At 38.2% G+C, this 20,291-nt stretch overlaps 1 protein-coding gene across 4 annotated transcripts in view; it reads right to left on the reverse strand.

Annotated features, from left to right (window-relative positions):
• The window catches only part of sacs (sacsin molecular chaperone), a 35,472-nt gene that overhangs the window by 13,596 nt on the left and 1,585 nt on the right, over nt 1-20,291 (reverse strand). For 2 of the 4 annotated variants that reach the window (XM_057838819.1, XM_057838820.1), the window contains exons 2-10: nt 20,025-20,157; nt 17,793-17,943; nt 11,703-11,793; nt 11,550-11,635; nt 11,353-11,464; nt 3,638-3,784; nt 1,960-3,448; nt 326-417; nt 141-167 (exon numbers count right to left, since the gene is read on the reverse strand). In XM_057838819.1, the coding sequence (XP_057694802.1) occupies nt 141-167; nt 326-417; nt 1,960-3,448; nt 3,638-3,784; nt 11,353-11,464; nt 11,550-11,635; nt 11,703-11,793; nt 17,793-17,943; nt 20,025-20,047 (2,218 nt within the window). In that variant the 5' untranslated portion in view covers nt 20,048-20,157. The remainder of the gene's footprint in view (nt 1-140; nt 168-325; nt 418-1,959; nt 3,449-3,637; nt 3,785-11,352; nt 11,465-11,549; nt 11,636-11,702; nt 11,794-17,792; nt 17,944-20,024; nt 20,158-20,291) is intronic. The other 2 variants (XM_057838821.1, XM_057838822.1) reach the window with 2 other exon arrangements.

Raw genomic sequence — 20,291 nt, forward strand, 5'->3', positions numbered from 1 at the left:
AATAAAGAATTTAAATATGAGATTTGGTGTTATTCTCTGTTAAGACCTCAAAGTTCCATTCAAGTTCCTTTCCAGTCATGCGTTAGTTTTTGTTAGTACTGTAAAGGCCAATGTTTGACACATCTGAAAAACCTACATACCTGAGCACCCCCAAAGATACCGCTGAACTGTAGTGACAAATTTTGGAAGTGTGAAATTAATTACACTACTGTATAGTTTATCTGTATGAAAAATTTATGAAACAGCATTTTCTGTCTTGATTTTGCAAAAAATCCACATGGAAGTATTACAGACAATGAATAAAATATAAACCATATAAAATTACCTCTGCTTTTGGCAGCTTCCTTTAGTCTTTCCAATACTGAAGGTTTAATACTTTCCAGAATAAATCGACCATCAAGCCCTGGATACAAACACCTTACGACAAAAACAATAGTAAAATTATTTCACAATAACATATTGCTTGTGTTTTAAAGATTTAGCATACAATATTTTAAAAACTGATGTAGAGAGATCATTTACATTGGTACATATTTGCATTCATTCCGGGGGCTTGTAACTCAATTTAGAAGTTCAAATATGAAAAAGTTATCCCATCGGAAAGTATTAAAATGCCTATAATTAGTTATAGCCTCTGAAAAACGCCAAATATTTTGTTACATGGTTTTAATATATTTGCTGCAATGTACATAAAGTGGTACCTTGACATACGATCGCTTCAAAACACGATCTTTTCGACATCTGAAGTAAAATTTGACTCGCCGTTTGTTTCTACATCCGATGACATGCTCGAAATACGACGATTTATGACACCGCCGCAGTTTCTTTGTTTTACCGGAAGACGGACGCACGGCAGATGAGAGAAAACATGGGTTCCAAGGTTAGTGCAGGTGGTGAAAAAGGAAACGTGAAACGCTTACCATTGAAATGAAGATGGAAATGAGAGAAAAATATGAACATGAACTGGCTCGACAATACGGCCGTAAAATGTCTGCAATCTCGACGGTCCCCCTCCGACATCTGTTCGCCAGTTTTTATAAGTTAAGGTGACATTTAATATTGTGGTAACATCACCAAAGAAATCGCCAACTTCATCAGGTTTCTAATCATTTATTCCATCAACTAGTGCAACACAACACGCCTACTGTCCGCCACAGTTGACGCCTGCAACAAAACATTAAAAGAGACAGTAAATTCTGTACCGCACTCTCTCACTGGCACTTCAGCCACCCAGTGCATTCAAGTACAGCTTGCAAAAAACGTCCACCCCATTAGAACTCGATTCTTTACATTACTACAGGTATTATTATATTATTCCGATTTTTATTTATAATTTATTTGTTTTTCTATGTGTGATTGCCATTTGTAATGGTAACAGCAGTATTTATTGAGGATTTTGTGTAGGTTTTTGGGCTGTGGAACAGATTAATGGAATTATAATAGATTCTTATGGGAAAATCCTGCTCCACATATGACCATTTCGACTTACAAACAAGGTCCTGGAACGAATTAACTTTGCATGTAGAGGTACCACTGTATAATTATGTTAGTATATTATATTTGTCAGTCCAACGTTCACTGCCATTGACTAATATATTTGTCAAGTAGGTTTTTCAATATGTAGGCGCAAAATGGGGTTTCTTGTGCTTGGCCTTGTAATTTAAGATTTTACATAACTGTTATGACTAACATATGGCAATAGACAGCACCGTTACATTGCTTTGGATTTAAGATAAGCATAGTTTTTTTTGATGAAGGTGGGTCTTGTCCAAGAAATGTCGTTCGCCGGAATTCCGGCACAGCCCCAGATTTCTTTCAGCCATTCGAACAATCCTAAGCCTCCCACAAAACGTAAAATAGGGTCTCCCAACTCAAAGTATCAGTTTACATTACTACTGATTTGAGATGTTACTATAAGAGTAATTGCTGTGAACAAAGCATAGTTTCACTAAGTGTTACCTGGGGAAATCGGCAGATGAAATGTAAACAGAATCCTTTTCAGTGACAGAGGATGAAAATGTGGCAAATGTTCCATCTTGGAGTGGTAGGAGTTCAAGTCCTATTAGGTCACTGTAATTGCCGTCACTAAGAACAAACTCCAGTAGCAGCAGCTTTTCCATTAAAGACTGTTTGAGTTTGGATTTCCTGATAACCTGTCGTAGCAAGTGTGGCGTAATCTTTCTCACTTCTGTGGACTCTAGAGTAGCATAGGCCACCAACACAGAGTCCACTGCAGCAGGCACCTGTGTTACCTGCATCCCTGAGCTTTGGAGGTAGTTTATTACAGTCTGTGAAATGTCTCTGTCTTTGTCAAGCTCTGAGAACACAGCTTGGTCCAGACTGACCCAGCTTTCAGTGAGGGAATAGAAGACATGGTGCTGCAAGAGGTCATGGAACAGGGGTTGTAGGATGGGTTTCCACCTGGATTTAACAAGGTTCGGGTCTGGCCAGGCCACATAAGTCTGTGTCGGGGATAAGGGAAAGGCATGATCTGATTTGGTCTGTACTCTTTTGATAACCTCAGTGATGAGAATTAAATAAGCCTGAGGGATGACATTGACTATAAGTAGCTCATTCCATAAGGCAGCTGGATCCCTCCACTGGTCAATATCCCGCCACTTGATACTCCTCCGGTTATCTGTGAGGCCAAAGAACCCACTGACATGTACTGGAAGTCCTGTCTCACCTTCCTCACCTGCAGGGAGGGGAAGGAAGCAAAATGCTCGCCCTGAGAAACCTGAGGTTGCCCCGTCATCCTCTTTGTCCATTGGCGTTAAAGGCAGGGCGATGCCAACGGTAGGCATGAATTTTAAGTCGTCTGCAAGAGAGTCCAACTCCGCACACATTCCTCTACCACCAACTCCATTACAAACAAGCCAATTTATCTTCCGGGACTCGTTCTTGGTTTTATTCTTAGTCTCCATAATGACCAGGTAAGTGACACAGGTCATGTTGGAGCTCAGAACACGGTTGCTGTACCTATCAACTGCCTGGCCAAGGGTTTTCAACGAGTTTGTCCTTTCAAGTAGATCATCAGGATTTTCTTGAGCTGTCACATAAAACAGCATACGCTCCATGCCATCGGATTCACGCACATGCAGTGAGATCTTCTGAACACACTTCAGAAAGAGCAACACAGTATCTGCATCAGCTTTGAACGACTCAAAGAGTTCCAAAACCTTTTCTTTGTTGTAAAGATTGCTGCTCAGCTGGGAAGGTTTCATGCGGAGTGGGAAGCGGAACAGTGTTCCAGGAAAGAACCCATCTTTGATAGTCCTCTCACTGCTACCAAAAATTCCGAAATATGGGGCAAACTGGTCCGACAATTCTGAGATCTCCTTAACATCTGTCTTCAAGTTCCAACACTGTCCTGACTCATTTACTCCAAACAGGTTTTGGTGAGGGTCCAACATGGCAATCTGGTCTCCGCTGAATATACTGGGGACATCTAAACAAATAGAAGAATATAACATGAATGCATCAAAGTGACGCAGACAAGGAGAAGTCTTGAATAATGTGAATTCCAAAGACATTGGGGTTTGCGAGTTTTACCCTATGTTAATTTGTTACACAGAAAAAAATCATTATACAGGAACAAGACATGAATAATGATTTTTTTTTTCCCCAAAATGACTACCTGAAATATGGTAGACAGAATTGAATCCAATCCCAAATCGTCCAACTTTCAGTGGATCATCTCTTTTCCTGCTTCTGGCTATCTCCTGTATCCCGTTCCAGTCCTCAGCAGTGAACACAGCATCATTGTAGACATACAATGCCGTTCCTGGAACGCCATGATAGATATTGGTTAAGATAATAATGTAGAACAACAAATCTGTTCATTTCAAATAATTGACAATATATTGGGGGAAAAGCGTTAGTCTAAAGTGGCATATATAGTTGGTGATTGAATTCAACAAGACGATAGTGAGAAAAGAATAAGTTGTATTTACACTGTAAAAAACATAATTGACTCTTATTTTCAAATAGAGCATCGTAAAGATTATAGCTGAAACGAATACTCGAGCAACTTGAGCAACTCAAGTTTAAAAACTGGTCCGAGTAATTTTATTCACCTCTAGGAATCATTTAATTTTACCAGCTCTAAGCATCACGTTTGGCCCGGACAACTTTTAATGCGGGACAACGCGGTGACGTCACAAAATCTTACCGCAGCCGACAGCCACTACAAACTACTCCAACGTTGCTAAAAACTATGTCCGCATGATGCTACGTTAGTAGCAGGTAGCGTCTGATGCGTCTCATAGATATCAAATCTATGTAGAACTAGATGCGAAATGACAGCATTAGTAAACAGCCGCCATCTTAAAGCAGTAGATTCGCAGCGCTAATAAAAAAGATATCGCTCGCTGTCACTCGCTCACGTAACGTTAGCCCTGCGGAGGGCTAGGTTTCTATGGAGGTAGATTTGTGTCTTTATTATTCAATTTTTAAAAAAGTTGCTTCAATCAAAATATATATTTTCAATTTTTAAAAAAGTCGTTTCATTTTAAAAAAAAAATGTGAATGCAAAAATAAATTTTAAACTAAAAAAAATGCATTTGAAAACTTTTTCTTTGACTGAATTTTTTTTATTGATTGAAGTCAAGTTTTATTTTGATTGGAACTTTTTTGATTGAAGTAATGTAGTTTTGCATTTGGGCCTTTATTATTTAATCCCAAAAAAAATAAGTTGCTTCAAACAAAAAATATTTATATTTTCAAAAGAAAAATCACTTCAATCAAAAATAAAAAAGTTCCCATCATGGAAAAAAAAGTTTCTGAATGCGATAAAATGTTTGAGACTCAGAATTTTGCATTTGAAGACTTAATTTTTCATTTAAACTGTTTTGATTGAAGCAATCCTTTTTTGGTTTGGGCCATATAATAGGTAGGACATTTGTGTCTAAATCATTCCATCCCAGAAAAAGTTGCTTCGATCAAAAAAACTATTTTCAATCAAAGAAAAAATCTTTTTCAAAAAAAAAAAAAAAATATATATATATATATATATTAGGCTGCAGCTATCGAATATTTTAGTAATCGAGTAATCGACTGAAAATTCTATCGATTAATCGAGTAATCGGATAAAACAAATATATTTTTAGGTGAAGAGCAATTATAAATATACATGAGAAAACAAGACATTTCATCTAATCTTGAACCATTTACAGTCAATCAATGTATTTATTTTCGATGTATATTGTTGAAAACACCCAACAATTGCATCTCAGATGCAACTAGAATTTTAAAAAAAGACTAATTCACTGCTTTCACTGAAAAAAACCGTTAGATCTTATTTAAAAAAAAAATGTGTATATATATATATATATATATATATATATATATATATATATATATATATATATATATATATATATATATATATATATATATATATATACACACACACACACACCAAAAAATGCTGTTACGCTTGATAACACACATCACTTAAAAGTTAGGATTTTTTCCCACGTGTTTCAATTGAATTTCTATTTTTATGTCAAGCCATTTTTAAGTTCTAGTTAAGTTTTAAGTTAGTCTAAACTGTAAGTCCTGATAGGATTTTGAGTTTTTGCAGTGTTCAAAATAAATGTATGATATAGGCTGTATTGGAGCACATTAGGGACCAGTGCTACTTGGTGTTTTATCCAGCAATGACTACTGAGCTAAAATTGATAGTTAGTATTATTGAGTTTTTATTTTACACCCTCATCACTCCACAACGCTATGTCATGTTAAAGCCTGTATGTAAGACACGTTAGCCACGCATCGAAAGTGGTCATAATTAATAGAAACCTAGCCCTCCGCAGGGCTAACAATACGTGAGCTCGTGACAGTAACGTTAATCTTATTTCTTAGCGCTTAGCGCTCTTTATTAGCGCTTAGCGCTCTACTGCTTTAAGATGGCGGCTGTTTACTAACGCTGCCCAGACGCGGCCGAGTCTGTCATTTCGCATCTAGTTCAACATACATGTGATCTCTATGAGACTCATCAGACGTTACCTGCTATCAACGTATTATCGTTCGGGCTAGTATTTAGTAACGTCGGCGTCGTTTGTAGCGGCTGTCGGCTGATGTAAGTTTTTTTTTTTTTTTGGCTTCTTCCTCTACGCACGTGACATCAGCGCGTTGTCCCGCATTAAAAGTAGTCCGAGCAAAACGTGATGCTTAATGCTGTCAAAATAAACCATTACTCGAGGCGAATAAAATTACTCGGATCAGTTTTTAAACTCGAGTTACTCGAGTATTTGTTTCAGCTCTAATATATATATATAGGCGGCACGGTGTGCGTGGGTTTCCTCCGGGAACTCCGGTTTCCTCCAACATCCCAAAAACATGCATGGTAGGCTGATTGAACACTCTAAATTGTCCGTAGGTATGAGTGTGTGCGCGAATGGTTGTATGTCTCCTTGTGCCCTGCGATTGGCTGGCAACCAGTTCAGGGTGTCCCCTGCCTACTGCCCGTAGTTAGCTGGGATAGGCTCCAGCACCCCCGCGACCCTTGTGAGGAAAAGCGGCATGGAAAATGAATGAATGAATGAATATATATATATGTACAGTATACGTATATATATATTTTGTTGTTGTTGTTGAAATATATATATATACATATATATATATATACATACACCAGAGGTTGCGCTAGACATTTTCGTTGTCTGTCATTTTGACTGACAGGGTCATAAAAATCCGGTCATAATCTATTTTTACCAGTCACTGAAATTTTTAAAATGATAATGATGACATATTCAATAGTATTTAGTTTTCATTCATTTTTAATTTTGTAACGCTTGCTTGGCGGCGAAAAATTAGACACTGAAGTTGTATTTTTCTCCCTCTTTTTACTCTGCTTACCGCCAACAACACCAACAAAACAACTCCACTCCCAAAGAAAAAGAGGCAACCATATAGACCCCAATCACCAACGTCACACAATGATCTTAATTGTGGTTGTCAGCCCAAAATCTTCTAAATATATATTAAATGCATCTTACCAGATATAAAATGACTACTACATAGTCTGTGGTGATCGTTTGGTGCCCAGATTTCTTGTCGAATTACAGCAGTCCATCTCGCTCTCCTCTTCGGGTCTCTCAGAATACGGTAGAACTTCAAGTCTCTCCGTCTATCTTCTCTGTTACTGCAACCGACCGCCACACACGCCTTCGCCATTTTGATTATTAATGTTAACGAGCAGAAAAACACGCCGTAATAGGAGGCATGTACGTAGCGGTAATGTGTAAACACGACGAGCTGACGGACAATATGGCTGCTCCAGTCAGGGGGCGGAGTTGTGACGTCATGTGATTGGGGTCTATAGACAAGTTTCCTGAGCGAAATATGGGCGCCGCCATCTAGGAAAATGTCTGCTTCGCACTTCCGGTCCGGTTGAGTAGCAGTGTATTAGCAGTGTATTGACGACGATAAAACTACGAAATCAAGCCAGAGCAACCCATGGAATCTTCAAAAATTGATTCAGCACGACCTAGATGACACATAGATGAGATTGGATAGCAGTTCGTGTCACTTCGTTGATCATTCGTGGACAAAATTATTAACAACGGTCAGCCTGTGTTAACGTGAGGAATGGATTGATACTAGGGCCATTAGTGACCAAAATGTGGTGAAATTACAAGTTATATTACATTTGCCGACTGCAGAAGGGCTGACATGGATTGTTTTGTTACAAGGAAATGCTACAAGGTTATGTACATATGATGTTAACACAGATAGTATGTCATTCTTTTTTTTTTATTGCAGGCATTGATCGCAATAAAACATTTAGACATTATTCCATTTCTTGTTTTTTTTTAAAACGATTGGTGCACTCCAAAACAGGTCAATAAATCACATTTATAAAGGTATTGCAAAAATAGCATACGAGAATGTGATATCAGACCGCAGAGCTCCGGAGCCTCGTGAACAAATAGCAACATCACGGAGGCCCTCGGCGGCATTTAGATGTGCTTTTTTCCCGTCCTCGGTAATTCCAGCTCCAATAGCATATATTTAAAGATGCTGCCGTTCACAAGTTCGTAGTTGGATCACGGCGATCTCGGTGAACCACAGTCTGTCACAATTCCTGCCTCTCTCTCGGCCTCTCCCGGGAGTCGAGCTGTCATCATCATTGTGGAACGCAAACGGTATATGTTCGATATATGTCCATCAACGTACAAGTCAAGTTGTCTTCCCTTTTATAACAGCGTTTCCCAGCTGTAAACAAACGAATAAAAACTTGTAACACTTGGATTTATGCGGTGCATTCAAACGCGATTAGCAACAGGCGGATAGCAGCAGTAGCAGAAGTTAGTTGTTGTAAAAACAATTAAACTTCGTAATTACAATCATCATCGTAACATCAATAGCAAAGGCAACAAGTCGTTTCATGCGCCAGATTTTAGGTTTCGTATTTTTAGAGCACATTACCTTCCATAACAGCGGGGGCATGACTGCAGGAGCTGTCAGTTTTGTACATCTCCTTCCGTCCCTCCTGTATGACGAGTACGAGCACCCATGGTTTGGAAATCGACATGGTACGAAGCATGGAGGCTTGGTTCTCCACCCGCCTACATCAAAATAACATTCCCGGGATCTTGTATAAAGACCTTCCAACTTCGATTCCACCGCCATTGACTTTAATGGTAAACAGGCGGAAACGGAAGGGGAAGGAAGACATAAGGAAGTAAACCGGTACCTCGAAAACTTGTCTAGACACAGGCAGCAATCTAGTCCACCAATTGGATCACGCGCTGGCACACCGGGTGCACCAATAAGAACCTCGCGTTGATGTGTCAATCACGGTGCTGCCGCCAGACCCCGGTGACGCGACAATATTCTGACAGAATAGCCAACGACGTCATGCATTAAGAGAGACAATAGCTAATTAATATGCTAACTCGCCACCCTGTGGTCTGGGGTGTGAATTGCAACCTGTCAAAATGACGGGCGGACTTCAGTTTTTTCCGTCACCGTTTTAAAAAAACGGTCAACGACGGAAAATATCCGGTTAACGCGACCCCTGACATACACATACATATTTATTGAAGTGTCACTTTTTGGGGGAAGCAAAAAGTTTTGAACTCATTTTTTATTTGAAGTGCTAAAAGTTTTGAAAGCACTTTTTTTTTAAGTAGAAAGTTTTTATTGAATCATTGTGAGACAAAGATCCAACTTCGCCGCTATTTCCTAAATGTTTGAGTGACAGGTGATTACACCAATGGCATAAAAGCATGATGAAGCAAGAATAATGGCCACCAGGGCTCCAGCCAGCCATCGGACTAGGCGCAAGGAATTCAATCCTAAAATGTGCACCCAAGTCGGATGACTTTAATGCGAGGCAGTGCTTCTATGATCCGAGAGTACATCTGAGATGCAATTGTTGGCTGTTTTCAACAATGTACATAGAAAATAAAGACATTGATTGACTGAAAATGGTTCAATATTAGATTAAATGTCTTGTTTTCTCATGTATATCTATAATTGCTCTTTACCTAAAAAAAAAAAAAAAAAATGTTTTATCCGATTACTCGATTAATCGGTAAAATTTTCAGTCGATTACTCGATTACTAAAATATTCGATAGCTTCAGCCCAAGTAAAGATATACAGCCAGCCCAGAGCGTGTTTTTAAAGCGAACAAATGTCAGGTTAACCAAAGTCCTATTGTATCATATTGTATTGGACTGTATTGGGTGTCTAGAATCTATGTAGTAGTAAAATATTTCAGTACCGTATTTTTCGGACTATAAGTCGCACATGAGTATAAGTCGCACCAGTCATAAAATGCCCAACGAAGAGGAAAAAATCATATATACTGTAAGTCGCGCTGGAGTATAAGTCGCATTTTGGGGGGAAATTTACTTGATAAAATCCAACACATAGAGCAGATATGTCATCTTGAAAGGCAATTTAAAATAAAAATACAATAGAGAACAACATGCTGAATAAGTGCACAGTATGATAATGTTACATGATGCATGAACAACGAAATGCGAACGTGGCCGGTATGTTAACGTAACATAGCTATTAAGAGTTATTCAGATAACTATAGCATAAAGAACATGCTAACAAGTTTACCAAACCATCAGTGTCACTCCAAAACACCAAAATGACATGTGAAATGATATAATAACGTGTCAATAATTTCACACATAAATCGATCCAGAGTATAAGTCGCACCCCCAGCCAAACTATGAAAAAAAATGTGACTTATAGTCCGAAAAACACGGTAATCAACTTCTCTGGTCCCATGGAAGTAAGAGCAGAGGACCAGTTAAAGACCAGATGCCCCATGAAACAAAAAAGGATTATAACAAATGTCTTAAGGTCAGTGTCTTACTTTAAAAAAGTAATTAATTACAGTTACAAATTACTTCTCCCAAAAAGTAATTGAGTTAGTCACTCAGTTACCTGAATGTAAGAGTAATTAGTTACTTGGCAAAGTAATTGGTGTTACTTTTCATGGTTTTTTTTCCATTCAAAAAAAAAAAAAACATAGGTCACACTATGTGAAGTTCAAAGGGTTTTTTGGGACAGTTGCCCTAGCCCAATTCTTTACCCTAAACTTAACGAGACAAAAGGGTATTGTGGATATTGCGAAAACTAGATAGTAACCTTTGCTATGTTTGTAAGTCATTTACTGTTGTGAATCAACCGTTAAAGTTGTTAAAATTGCTCCCATTATTGCATTAGTTCCCTTATGTCTACTTTCTACACGTGAACGTTTTACTTAAGTTTCACTTAAAGATAGATCAAGTCAAGATTTAGCTGATTTAGGCGTATTTTAGATAAAAAGTTTCTTAGGTTCGCTAGAAAGGTTCTCTACAACAGAGAGTTTGTGAGAGTCTACTGCTTTAAGATGGCGGCTACTAATGCTGGCAAGTGTATCATTTCGCATCTACTTCTCCATACATTTGCTATCGCGGCCGAGTCTGTCATTTGGCATCTAGTTCATATACATGTGATATCTAGCGTAGCATCATGTGGGCATAGTTCGTAGGCTGTCGGCTACAGTCAGGTATTATTGGAGCCACATAGCCTAGCATCGCGTTCGCAACGGCGTCACAATTCCCTCTTTCCCACTCCCGCTCTTCTCTCTCCGCGTCTCGCAGACTTTTCTCGTGTCATTCAGCAAACGTAGTAACGCAAAGTAACGCACGCCTTTACATCCTCAGTAAAAGTAACAAGGTTGCAAAGATGAGGAAAGTAATTAATTAGATTACTCACTACTGAAAAAAATAACACCGTTAGTAACGCCGTTGTACTCTAACGCCGGTACCAACAACACTGCTTACGGTTGGAATACTGCCTCAGTGATTAACCAACAAGACTGACTCTTAAGAACCAACCTTGATATTCAGCCATGTCAGGTGACCAAAGGGACTTCAGCCCATACTCCGTCTCATCATACATGAACTTGACTTCAGTGGCTCCAGCATCCTCAGCATTTTGAATCAGTTCCTTAAAGCATGGCATACAGCCTCACATTACATTCAAAGCGAAGGTTTCTGTTGTCCTTTTAACCTAATTGTGTTGTGACACTTACTTTCAGAATCTGTCCACCTTCAGGGTACCTTCTAAGAATATCTTTGAGAAATTCAACTAGTGGTGGAGTCGTCTGCCCGAATCTCCCTGTCAAAGACAAACCGGATAACACAGGAGGTGGACAACAACACAACGCAGGCAGTTTTAACATTACCTCCTCCTTTGAGTCCTCTTCCCACCAGTGTGACCGATATCTCAGAGCTTCCTGTGGGCACCAAGGTACCAACTGGCACACTGTCATCCAGCTACAAAGAACAGACGTTTACATAGGATTTATATCAATTATAAACAAAATTTAAAAAAGAGAAAAAAAATTGTAAAATGGGTGTTGAACCAGCAAAATCTGAAATCAAAAGGTAATACATAGTACAAACAGAATAATCATACACATAACACATTGCTACTGCCAACTCTTTTCATCAATTCAATCATGATAGACAGAACAGATCTCTTTATGAGCTCTGCAGCTTTAACTTCATCCTGGCTGCGCTTCTGCTTTACGCTGCATTTTTCCCCAAGAATTTACGGACCAAATTTCATTGGCTTGGCAGAGACAGAAATGTATCAAGATCATTGCTCTACTCTTTCTCTTGCCCCTTTTCCATCAATAGAACAAGTGTGCCCCTTTGGTGCTAATGCTCATGCCGAGCTTTGCTGGTTCGAATCACATGCTTCCCAAGAACCGGTTGGGTCTTACATCGGCAAGGAGCCAAATTGAGCGAGTCACTGTGTCACCGTAAAACATCAGTGCGTCATTAAGCACTGTTTAGCAGTAATATACCAACACTTCGTAGGGGTGGAAGTCCCAAAATGTAGGTAATGTGAGTATGTCTGCTGCCTGACACACAACAATGTTATTCCCCAACAGGGCTCTTTATAGAACAAACAACAAGCGGGAAAAAAAAGCTCTCCATTTGAGCTCAAGTCCCAAGCTGAATGCTGATCCCGGCTGCGGCACAGGTGGCTCCTTTTTTGCAGGTAAAAAGTCATGAGTCGGTGCGGACAAACGTGAGCATGTAGAAAACAAGCCACTGTCCCGACCCCAGCTTGACATGTCTTATGTGGAGTTGGAGTCAGGGACCACATCTGTGCTCCTGCTCGACTGCCACCATTTGATTGTCGGTCATAAGAACCCATCGTCACGATAACCACGCCAACCGCCTTTTAAAGAACTGGTAATAACCCAAGCACAAACCCACAAGAAGCACCAGCACGAGCTTGGTACAAAAGGGTCCATTGTTTCTTAACTTCTTACATATCATCCTCATAATGACCAGACCCACAGTACAGTCATCAAAAATCCTACACACTTCCAAGATGGATGAATTACAATGGACCGTATAATCAATCAGTATGATTACAGACTAACACCGCACTCCCTGTAGTCACAGCGCGTACTTCTAATTTCTACTATGTATGTAAATATGAAGACAAACTGATTTGACATTTGTGTGCACATTAATACTTGCAATCAACAAGTATGGCACACCTCTTGATCAAGAATGCTAAGCACCAAGTCTAGTTCAAGGCGGCTTTTATAAAGTCCACAGTCAAAAGCCATGTTAATTGATTCCCTTCATTTTCTAGGGTAATTTGGTACCAGCCAACAACAAAGCCAAAACTACTCATCCCTGATTAATAGCCACAGAATAACAGTAGGCTACAGTGTTTGAAAGGCCAGCAAATCTGCCTGACTTTAACCCAAATTCATGGAGTATTGTCAAGAGGAATATGAGTATACAGAAACCCCGAAACACAAATTTAGAAAGCCAATATCAAAGCAACTTGGTAACAATAATATCTGAGAAAGCCAACATTTCCGGTCATGGGAAATACTTTAATTTTGAGAAAAAAATAGATTTTCCCCCCCTATGATAACCATCTAAATTAAAAAAAAAAAAAAGTCTTGAAATATTTTACTTTGTGAGTAGTTCCATTGTTTGAAACAAAATATTGAAATCAATGGAATTTTCCCTGGATATTATATTCTATTGGGGCACATACCCGCATGTTATTAAATCCTGTCAAATTGTAAATGTAACATACTGTACATAATGCTGAGGCTGCAGTGTACCTAATGATGTGGTTACTGGATAAAAAAAATTCTAATGACTTGTTTAAAGTGTAAGTTCATGACCTTGTGGAGATAGTATTAGTAAGTATGTAGGTGTGGTCTGTGGCTAATTATTGCATATGACTTCAGGGTAGCTGCAGTGTGGCGTCCAACAGCTGGTGCATTCACTCAATTTAGCCGTCCAACACAAAGACCCTGTTATGCTCACAAACACACTTATGCCCCTTTCCCACTGAAACTAGTGGGTCAACGCGCGTTTTTCCCAAGCCGATGCAACCCACGAGCAATTGTCATTTGGGACCTTTCCCATTGACAAAAAAAAAGCCGTGTCTTTTTTCTTTTTTTTTTCACCCGTCTAACCCCCCACCCCTCATACCTATTCTTTATGTTTTTACGTAAAAATACATTTTAAAGGGAATTACCTCATTGGACTCTGCAGACAAATTTCAAAGCATTCCCTTGATTTTGTCACAGTTAACGCTTCGTGGTAAGTATCTCATATTGACCTGCAGTTACCTAAAAGACCTTTAAATGGGGATATTTTCTGCTGCTAGCATTTAATTCCAATCACATAAGGGATATCAGTTCTTCATTTGATATGGGTGTAGTCTTACCAGTACAATGTGACAAATTCTCAGAGCAGTAAGTTCTTAAAATGAACTGGTCATATGATGTGTTTTTAAGAAGAAAAAACAACAACTGTTGAGCATACTAAACGGAAGAAAAGAACATTTTAGCAGCTTCTTTTAAACAAAACAACAACAAAAACAGACAAAACATCACAGGTTAGTGGTTACTAACAAAATAAGACAAAAATCTCATTCCAATTCTGTTATGAATGTGAATTGAAGGGCAGCTCAGCTAACCATTCTCACATTTACCTCTGGACATGTTTTTTGAGGGCGGGAACCTATCCTCTGTTAATCACGGAAAACCACTTATTCACGGTTTTCTGTTGTTTGCATCATTTGCTGTATCTAGCCCCACTTGGCTATCTTGATTGATGGCACTCAAGGTAATGTTTTTGTAGCTAACAGGATTGCTGTATGTACCAGGTTTTCAATAGTAATTGGCAGTTAGGGAGGGCCCTGCATAGCTATAGTCAAGGAGGTTCAGTGAACCCTTCCAGCAAATGCACTTCTTACTGTATGTTACAATGCATTAATGTTATGCTTTTATTTTGAAGGACTGACTTTACTTGTGACAGGATTTGTCAAGAGTGTATGGCTGAAAACAAGGCTGAAAAAGCTGTTTCTGCTCTTGCACCCGTCTTTAAAATAAACTGCTGTATTTTAAGCCAAAAGAACTGTTGTGTTTGATACAACCCTATGTCTATATGCTGCCATAGTAGATTCATGGCGCAATAAGCCCCCAAACTATTTTTAATTTGTCCGTTTTACCCTGGAAACCCTTGTTTACAGATGTTGCGCCACCGCTATTGTTTCAACCTAGCCATAAAAAGAAGGTAAGTAATCATATTTATTATTCGAAATCTCTGTCATTTTTAGCTCAGAATCATTAATTGATGTCTAAAATTTAGTGAAAAAAAAAACGACTTTAAAAAATTATTCACTCACATATTTTAAACTTTTAAACAAATTACTTTACAATGAAAAAATTGGCGTCTGTAAAAGAGTCATGGATATCTACCTCATAACTATTGCTTAATTGTATTTTTTTCTTTTCTGTTGCATTTCCCCCAATATTTTAAATGATAAATAATCAATCCAAACAAAGGAAAAAAAAAAAAAAAAGTTTAAAAAGGTAAATATATGAAAATGAAAATCACGATTACTCCTTGATGTCTGCGATTTTTGCATCGCGACCCATGTTATATTACAATGTTTCACCCATAAAATCACCCAATAATCCAGTTGTGTCTTGACAATTGGTGAAACATGCTACATGGAGTTTTTGGACTGAAAAGAGGTAAGTATCCAATAATATCTCGTTAAAAATCATGGCGCCTTTAATTATCCTCTTGCGTGCTTTCACCTCCAGTTAGGGTTTCGCTGTTTAAAAAATAAAAATAAAAATTTAAATGCCCTACTATTCAAAATTTTTCTTCCCCCAGAAAATTGAGATTTTAAGCTTTCCAATGATGTATCACATGCATATAGGGCAGTTTTGAAATTTGGCCAAATTGGGGGTCTCAGAGCGGAACTTCAAGTCACCCAAGTTTTTTCCGCCAGGTATGTATGTAATGCAGAGGGAAACCTCTCTGCTCACATGCTCTCAAAGCGCAGGTCCAATATCGAGCATGGAAAGATCAGGATTACTTTTAGGCAAGGTCCTGCTATCCAGCATACAGTAATAATATCTTTAGTCAGGGTAATGCTGGAATACAACATTTAGACCAAATTGAGCGACTAATACGATGCAGGAGATATCAAGTCATTGCAGTTCACGCCTATAGTTCTGGGTCCATGCCAGGCGCATCGCGCATTTTATGCAATGTGACAAGCAAAAATCTGCATCCCTGCCCTTTCTTTACATTTGAGAAACTGGAACTTCAAGTATAAATAGCAAAGCTACAATTAATCGTCATCGAAAATGCATCTTGCGTCACACCCAGTGCATTCACCCAAAGTCTTATATGCTACGTTTCTTGCTTCTCAAAACATTGAAGGCGAACCAAAAGTTATTCTTTAGCTGCCTTTTTAAAAAATTGTCTTAAGTCACTTAAGAATACATCGAGGAGCGAGGATCGTCCTCAGGCTGCCTTAAATGGAGGAAACTGATGTATCCCCTGTGGATATGTTATAGAGTTTTGAAGTATTACAGTGTTAATTACACTTGACTGAAATTTACTTCCACTTAAAATGTAAATCTTAGAGTGCGACATTTGTGATTATAATAATAATTCCGCCAAACTGACCGTTGACGTGTGACACGCTTCAATGATCAGATGTCATCTGTAGTTCCCGACATCATCGTATCATATCATCGACAAAAGATTGTTTTATCTTTACCAAAATAGTTTAAATTAGAGACAAGGCAAGGCAAGGCAAATTTATTTATATAGCACAATTCAACACAAGGCAATTCAAAGTGCTTTACATCACATGAAGACCATAAAAATCACATTTAAATCAACACAACGTAAAAACCAAGACAAAAGATTGCATTTAATCACAGATTAAAATAAATAAATAAGAATAAAACAAAAATAAAAATAAAGCAAAAACTACTACTACTAATAATCATTGAAATCAGCAATAGAGATAAGCACAAGAGGAATAGAAGGCAGGTAGATTGAAATATATAGACAGTTATGGATATGCAGTGCTAAACAAAAGCGTTTTTAGCCCTGATTTAAAGGAGCTAACAGTTTGAGCATACTTCAGATGTTCGGGTAACTTGTTCCAGAGGTGAGGAGCATAATAACTAAATGCTGCCTCACCCTGCTAGACATTATATTCCCCTCTGATGAAGTCGACAGTGAACTGATATAATTCCGATTTTATTGGTTCTTCTTAAATTTACACACTGCCAGTGACAATGTAATATCCCTGCTATCATCTAGTGGTCATCAATGGAATGACACCCAAAAATTAATAGAAATTCAGGAAAACATCTAAAAAATATATGCTAAAAAGGGTGCAATTGACTCAAAAACTGAGGCGGCTTACTGTAATGCCCAAAAGAACCTCAGACAATAGTCTCACACTTTTTATACCGGTGTTCGGCCATTCCTTACTACGCGGCGAAACGTCTACATAATGCTCAGCGCGCTTGCGCAAGCATTTGCACGCATGCGCACATCGGTTAGAAGCGAGGAGTACTCACTATTTTTGTTTTCATTTCGTTTTTTAAAATCTTTTCATTGCCTCAAAGATACTTTTTGCATGTATAACCCTCTAATACTTTTAACCATTGTGTTTTTTTGAGTTAGCTTTGAAGCAGTTAGCTTTGAAGCAGTTGACCACATTAGTCACGTAGCGTATCTAAACCGTTCTTATTTGATATAACTACATTTAAGTATTTTCTTAAGGCATTTTTTTTTTTAGTACGTTCTGCCTGTATGCATCTAAACAAAACAAATTTAGAGCGCACGGTAGTACTTTGGGTGTCAAATTCGATTAATGTAGAACGTTTCGCCGATGTAGCACATTTTGGCAGAACACCGGATGGAGGTAGAAAGTGAAACTACAAAGATGTATCACCTACCAGTTTGCCATTGTGAGTGAGTCGCTGCTCCCTGACTGGCAGATTTGTGTCTTCATAGATTAACTGCTTCACATCACCAAAAGACGTCAAAGGAGAGACCTCGTAGGACCTCAGGCCTAAGTAGTCATGACGCACATTCACTTTTGGTAACCTTTAAACAAATTAAATGAAGAAAGAAATTAAAGTAAACACTGTTTACTGTATAAACATTAAATTCGTGATATAAAATTTGTATAAATATTCGAAACATTCATTAAGTACAAAGTGCTTGTTATGTATATTACACATTAGAGTCTTCATTCAGTTTATTAAGTACTAGTGACATTGTCAAAATGAAAGTTTATAAATACATATTCAGAAAGAGGCAGCTCATTATCTTCTAATTCGATTTGAAGTATTTTTGTTTTTTTTCCCCAAATTTTATATTGTGCAATTGAAACATATCTATAGCTCATCAGTAGTTTCATAACTACATTATGTCATCAGCCCTTGGTAGTCATAGTTATCGCTCGACACACAGGAAGTCCGCCACCATGTTTTTCCTTATTGTTCACATGACATTACGCCTAAAACCCATTTCTGGTTATCATTATCTTTGCTTGAGCTATGGTACATTGAGCGTTTCTAAAATGAAACCGAATACAAAATAAATTGGGCAGTATGGCTGCCTCTTGCTCTTAGTCACTATTGATTTGAATGTAAGGTTAGGAAGTAACATGAGAATCGACAGCTGACCAGGTCCATCTGTTGAAGATCTAATGCCTGTGGGCATTTGTATCCATCTAGATGTTTTCATGAAAGAATAAACATATATAACTCCAAATACCTTCCCCAGGAAAATAAATGATACCCCATGAAAGGCAATTCTTTAAATATAATCCATTTGTGGTGTAATCTGAATGCAACTTGTGTCTCCTTCTGCATTAGCATGTCCTTTAATGACTGCAACTGGATGTAATTTTCTACAATGTGTAAAATCAAAACCCTGTTTCTTTACACTTATATTAGAGGTGGGAATTATACCTGGTGCATTGGCAACTTAATGTTGTGCTGTGATTTCAAGGAAACCATCTGAATTAACTATTCGAGAAACCTCAACTCATCATGCCATCACTTTAATAAAAATCTATAACACAATGGGCCATTTTATATCAGGATATCCATATGCCCAAATATATTAGTTTGAATTATTTGGTGAAAATGTATACAACAACTATGACAGCTTCTCCCCCAATCATTTTATTTTCTAATTGACATTAAATTGACCTGCCACAAATGTTAAACGCATCAAGTAGTGCTACAACCGAAAATTATCCAGCGTAAACAAAAGCAGCACGGTAACATACAAATTTTTGTTCGCAAGAAATCTAACGATTTATTAATACTTATTTCTATTGGTTTTGACTTTTAAGATAGCTGTAGCTTACAATAATAATAATAATAACATAAACTTCATAATGATATTGACGGGGTACATTCCACAGACTCTGCGCCACGCCTTCAAGTATGTGGCCGTCCCACACTCCGCTTCAGTCGGTCGCAGTTATTCTCAAACACAAGCAGCGATCCAACGCTGTATTTAGGTTGAAAAAGTAAGAAAGCTGTACCGCATACAAACAGGAAGGATTGTCTCAGGAGTGATTTGTTCCAGGATTCAAGGTAATTATTATATTTTTCGTACCATGCATGCATTTTGAAACAAAAAAAAAATCAATGGGAGAAATTAACAAATGGCGAGTCAAATTTTACGTCGGATGTCGAAATGATCGTGTGTCGAAGCGATCGTATGTCGAGGTACCGCAGTACTGCGCAAAGTCAGCGCTAATTAAGCGTCATCTGATGGCCAAAATGTGCATTACAAGAACAGGTATATTTATGACCATAATGACTATAGGCATGTAAAATCTTGATAGATAAATCTATATCGTTTTGATGATTGTACAGCACTACTGTTTATTCAGAAGCACTGGCCCCAAGCAACTGGTATGCCTTGTGTGGGTGGGGCAACCAGCTCAGCGATAGCTAAAGGCCATAATAAACTTCACCGGACATAATTGGACATAGTAAATACTATTAACAGTGGCGAATCCAAACACTCAAGATTCATTTGCTACTCAGACACCAGAGTTGAAGCTAAAGAGAAATGACATCTCCAAAGGGGTTCATCAATCATTCTGTCATAGTAACATTTGCACTTTTGCAAGCGCATAAAATGGTTTTATGTTGACTTACCACAGACGTGGACAGTTGGCCATGTCGCTGCGGCTGATGTTGTGCGTTCATGGGACTATATACTGTTATTCGCGTATGGATACTCCATCCGAGCTGCGCCACAAGAGTCCCGTTACTTCCATGAAACACCTGTCTGTTATGTTTAAATGTGCAATCACTCATTTTAATATGCGGATAGATGAATAGAACATAACATAGCAAAACACAGAGAAACAGTTTGCAATAATAAATAATGAGTTTAGAGTTTCTCTCTTTCCACTGTACACC

Source organism: Corythoichthys intestinalis, chromosome 6, assembly GCF_030265065.1.
Source record: "Corythoichthys intestinalis isolate RoL2023-P3 chromosome 6, ASM3026506v1, whole genome shotgun sequence".
Lineage (NCBI taxonomy): Eukaryota > Metazoa > Chordata > Actinopteri > Syngnathiformes > Syngnathidae > Corythoichthys > Corythoichthys intestinalis.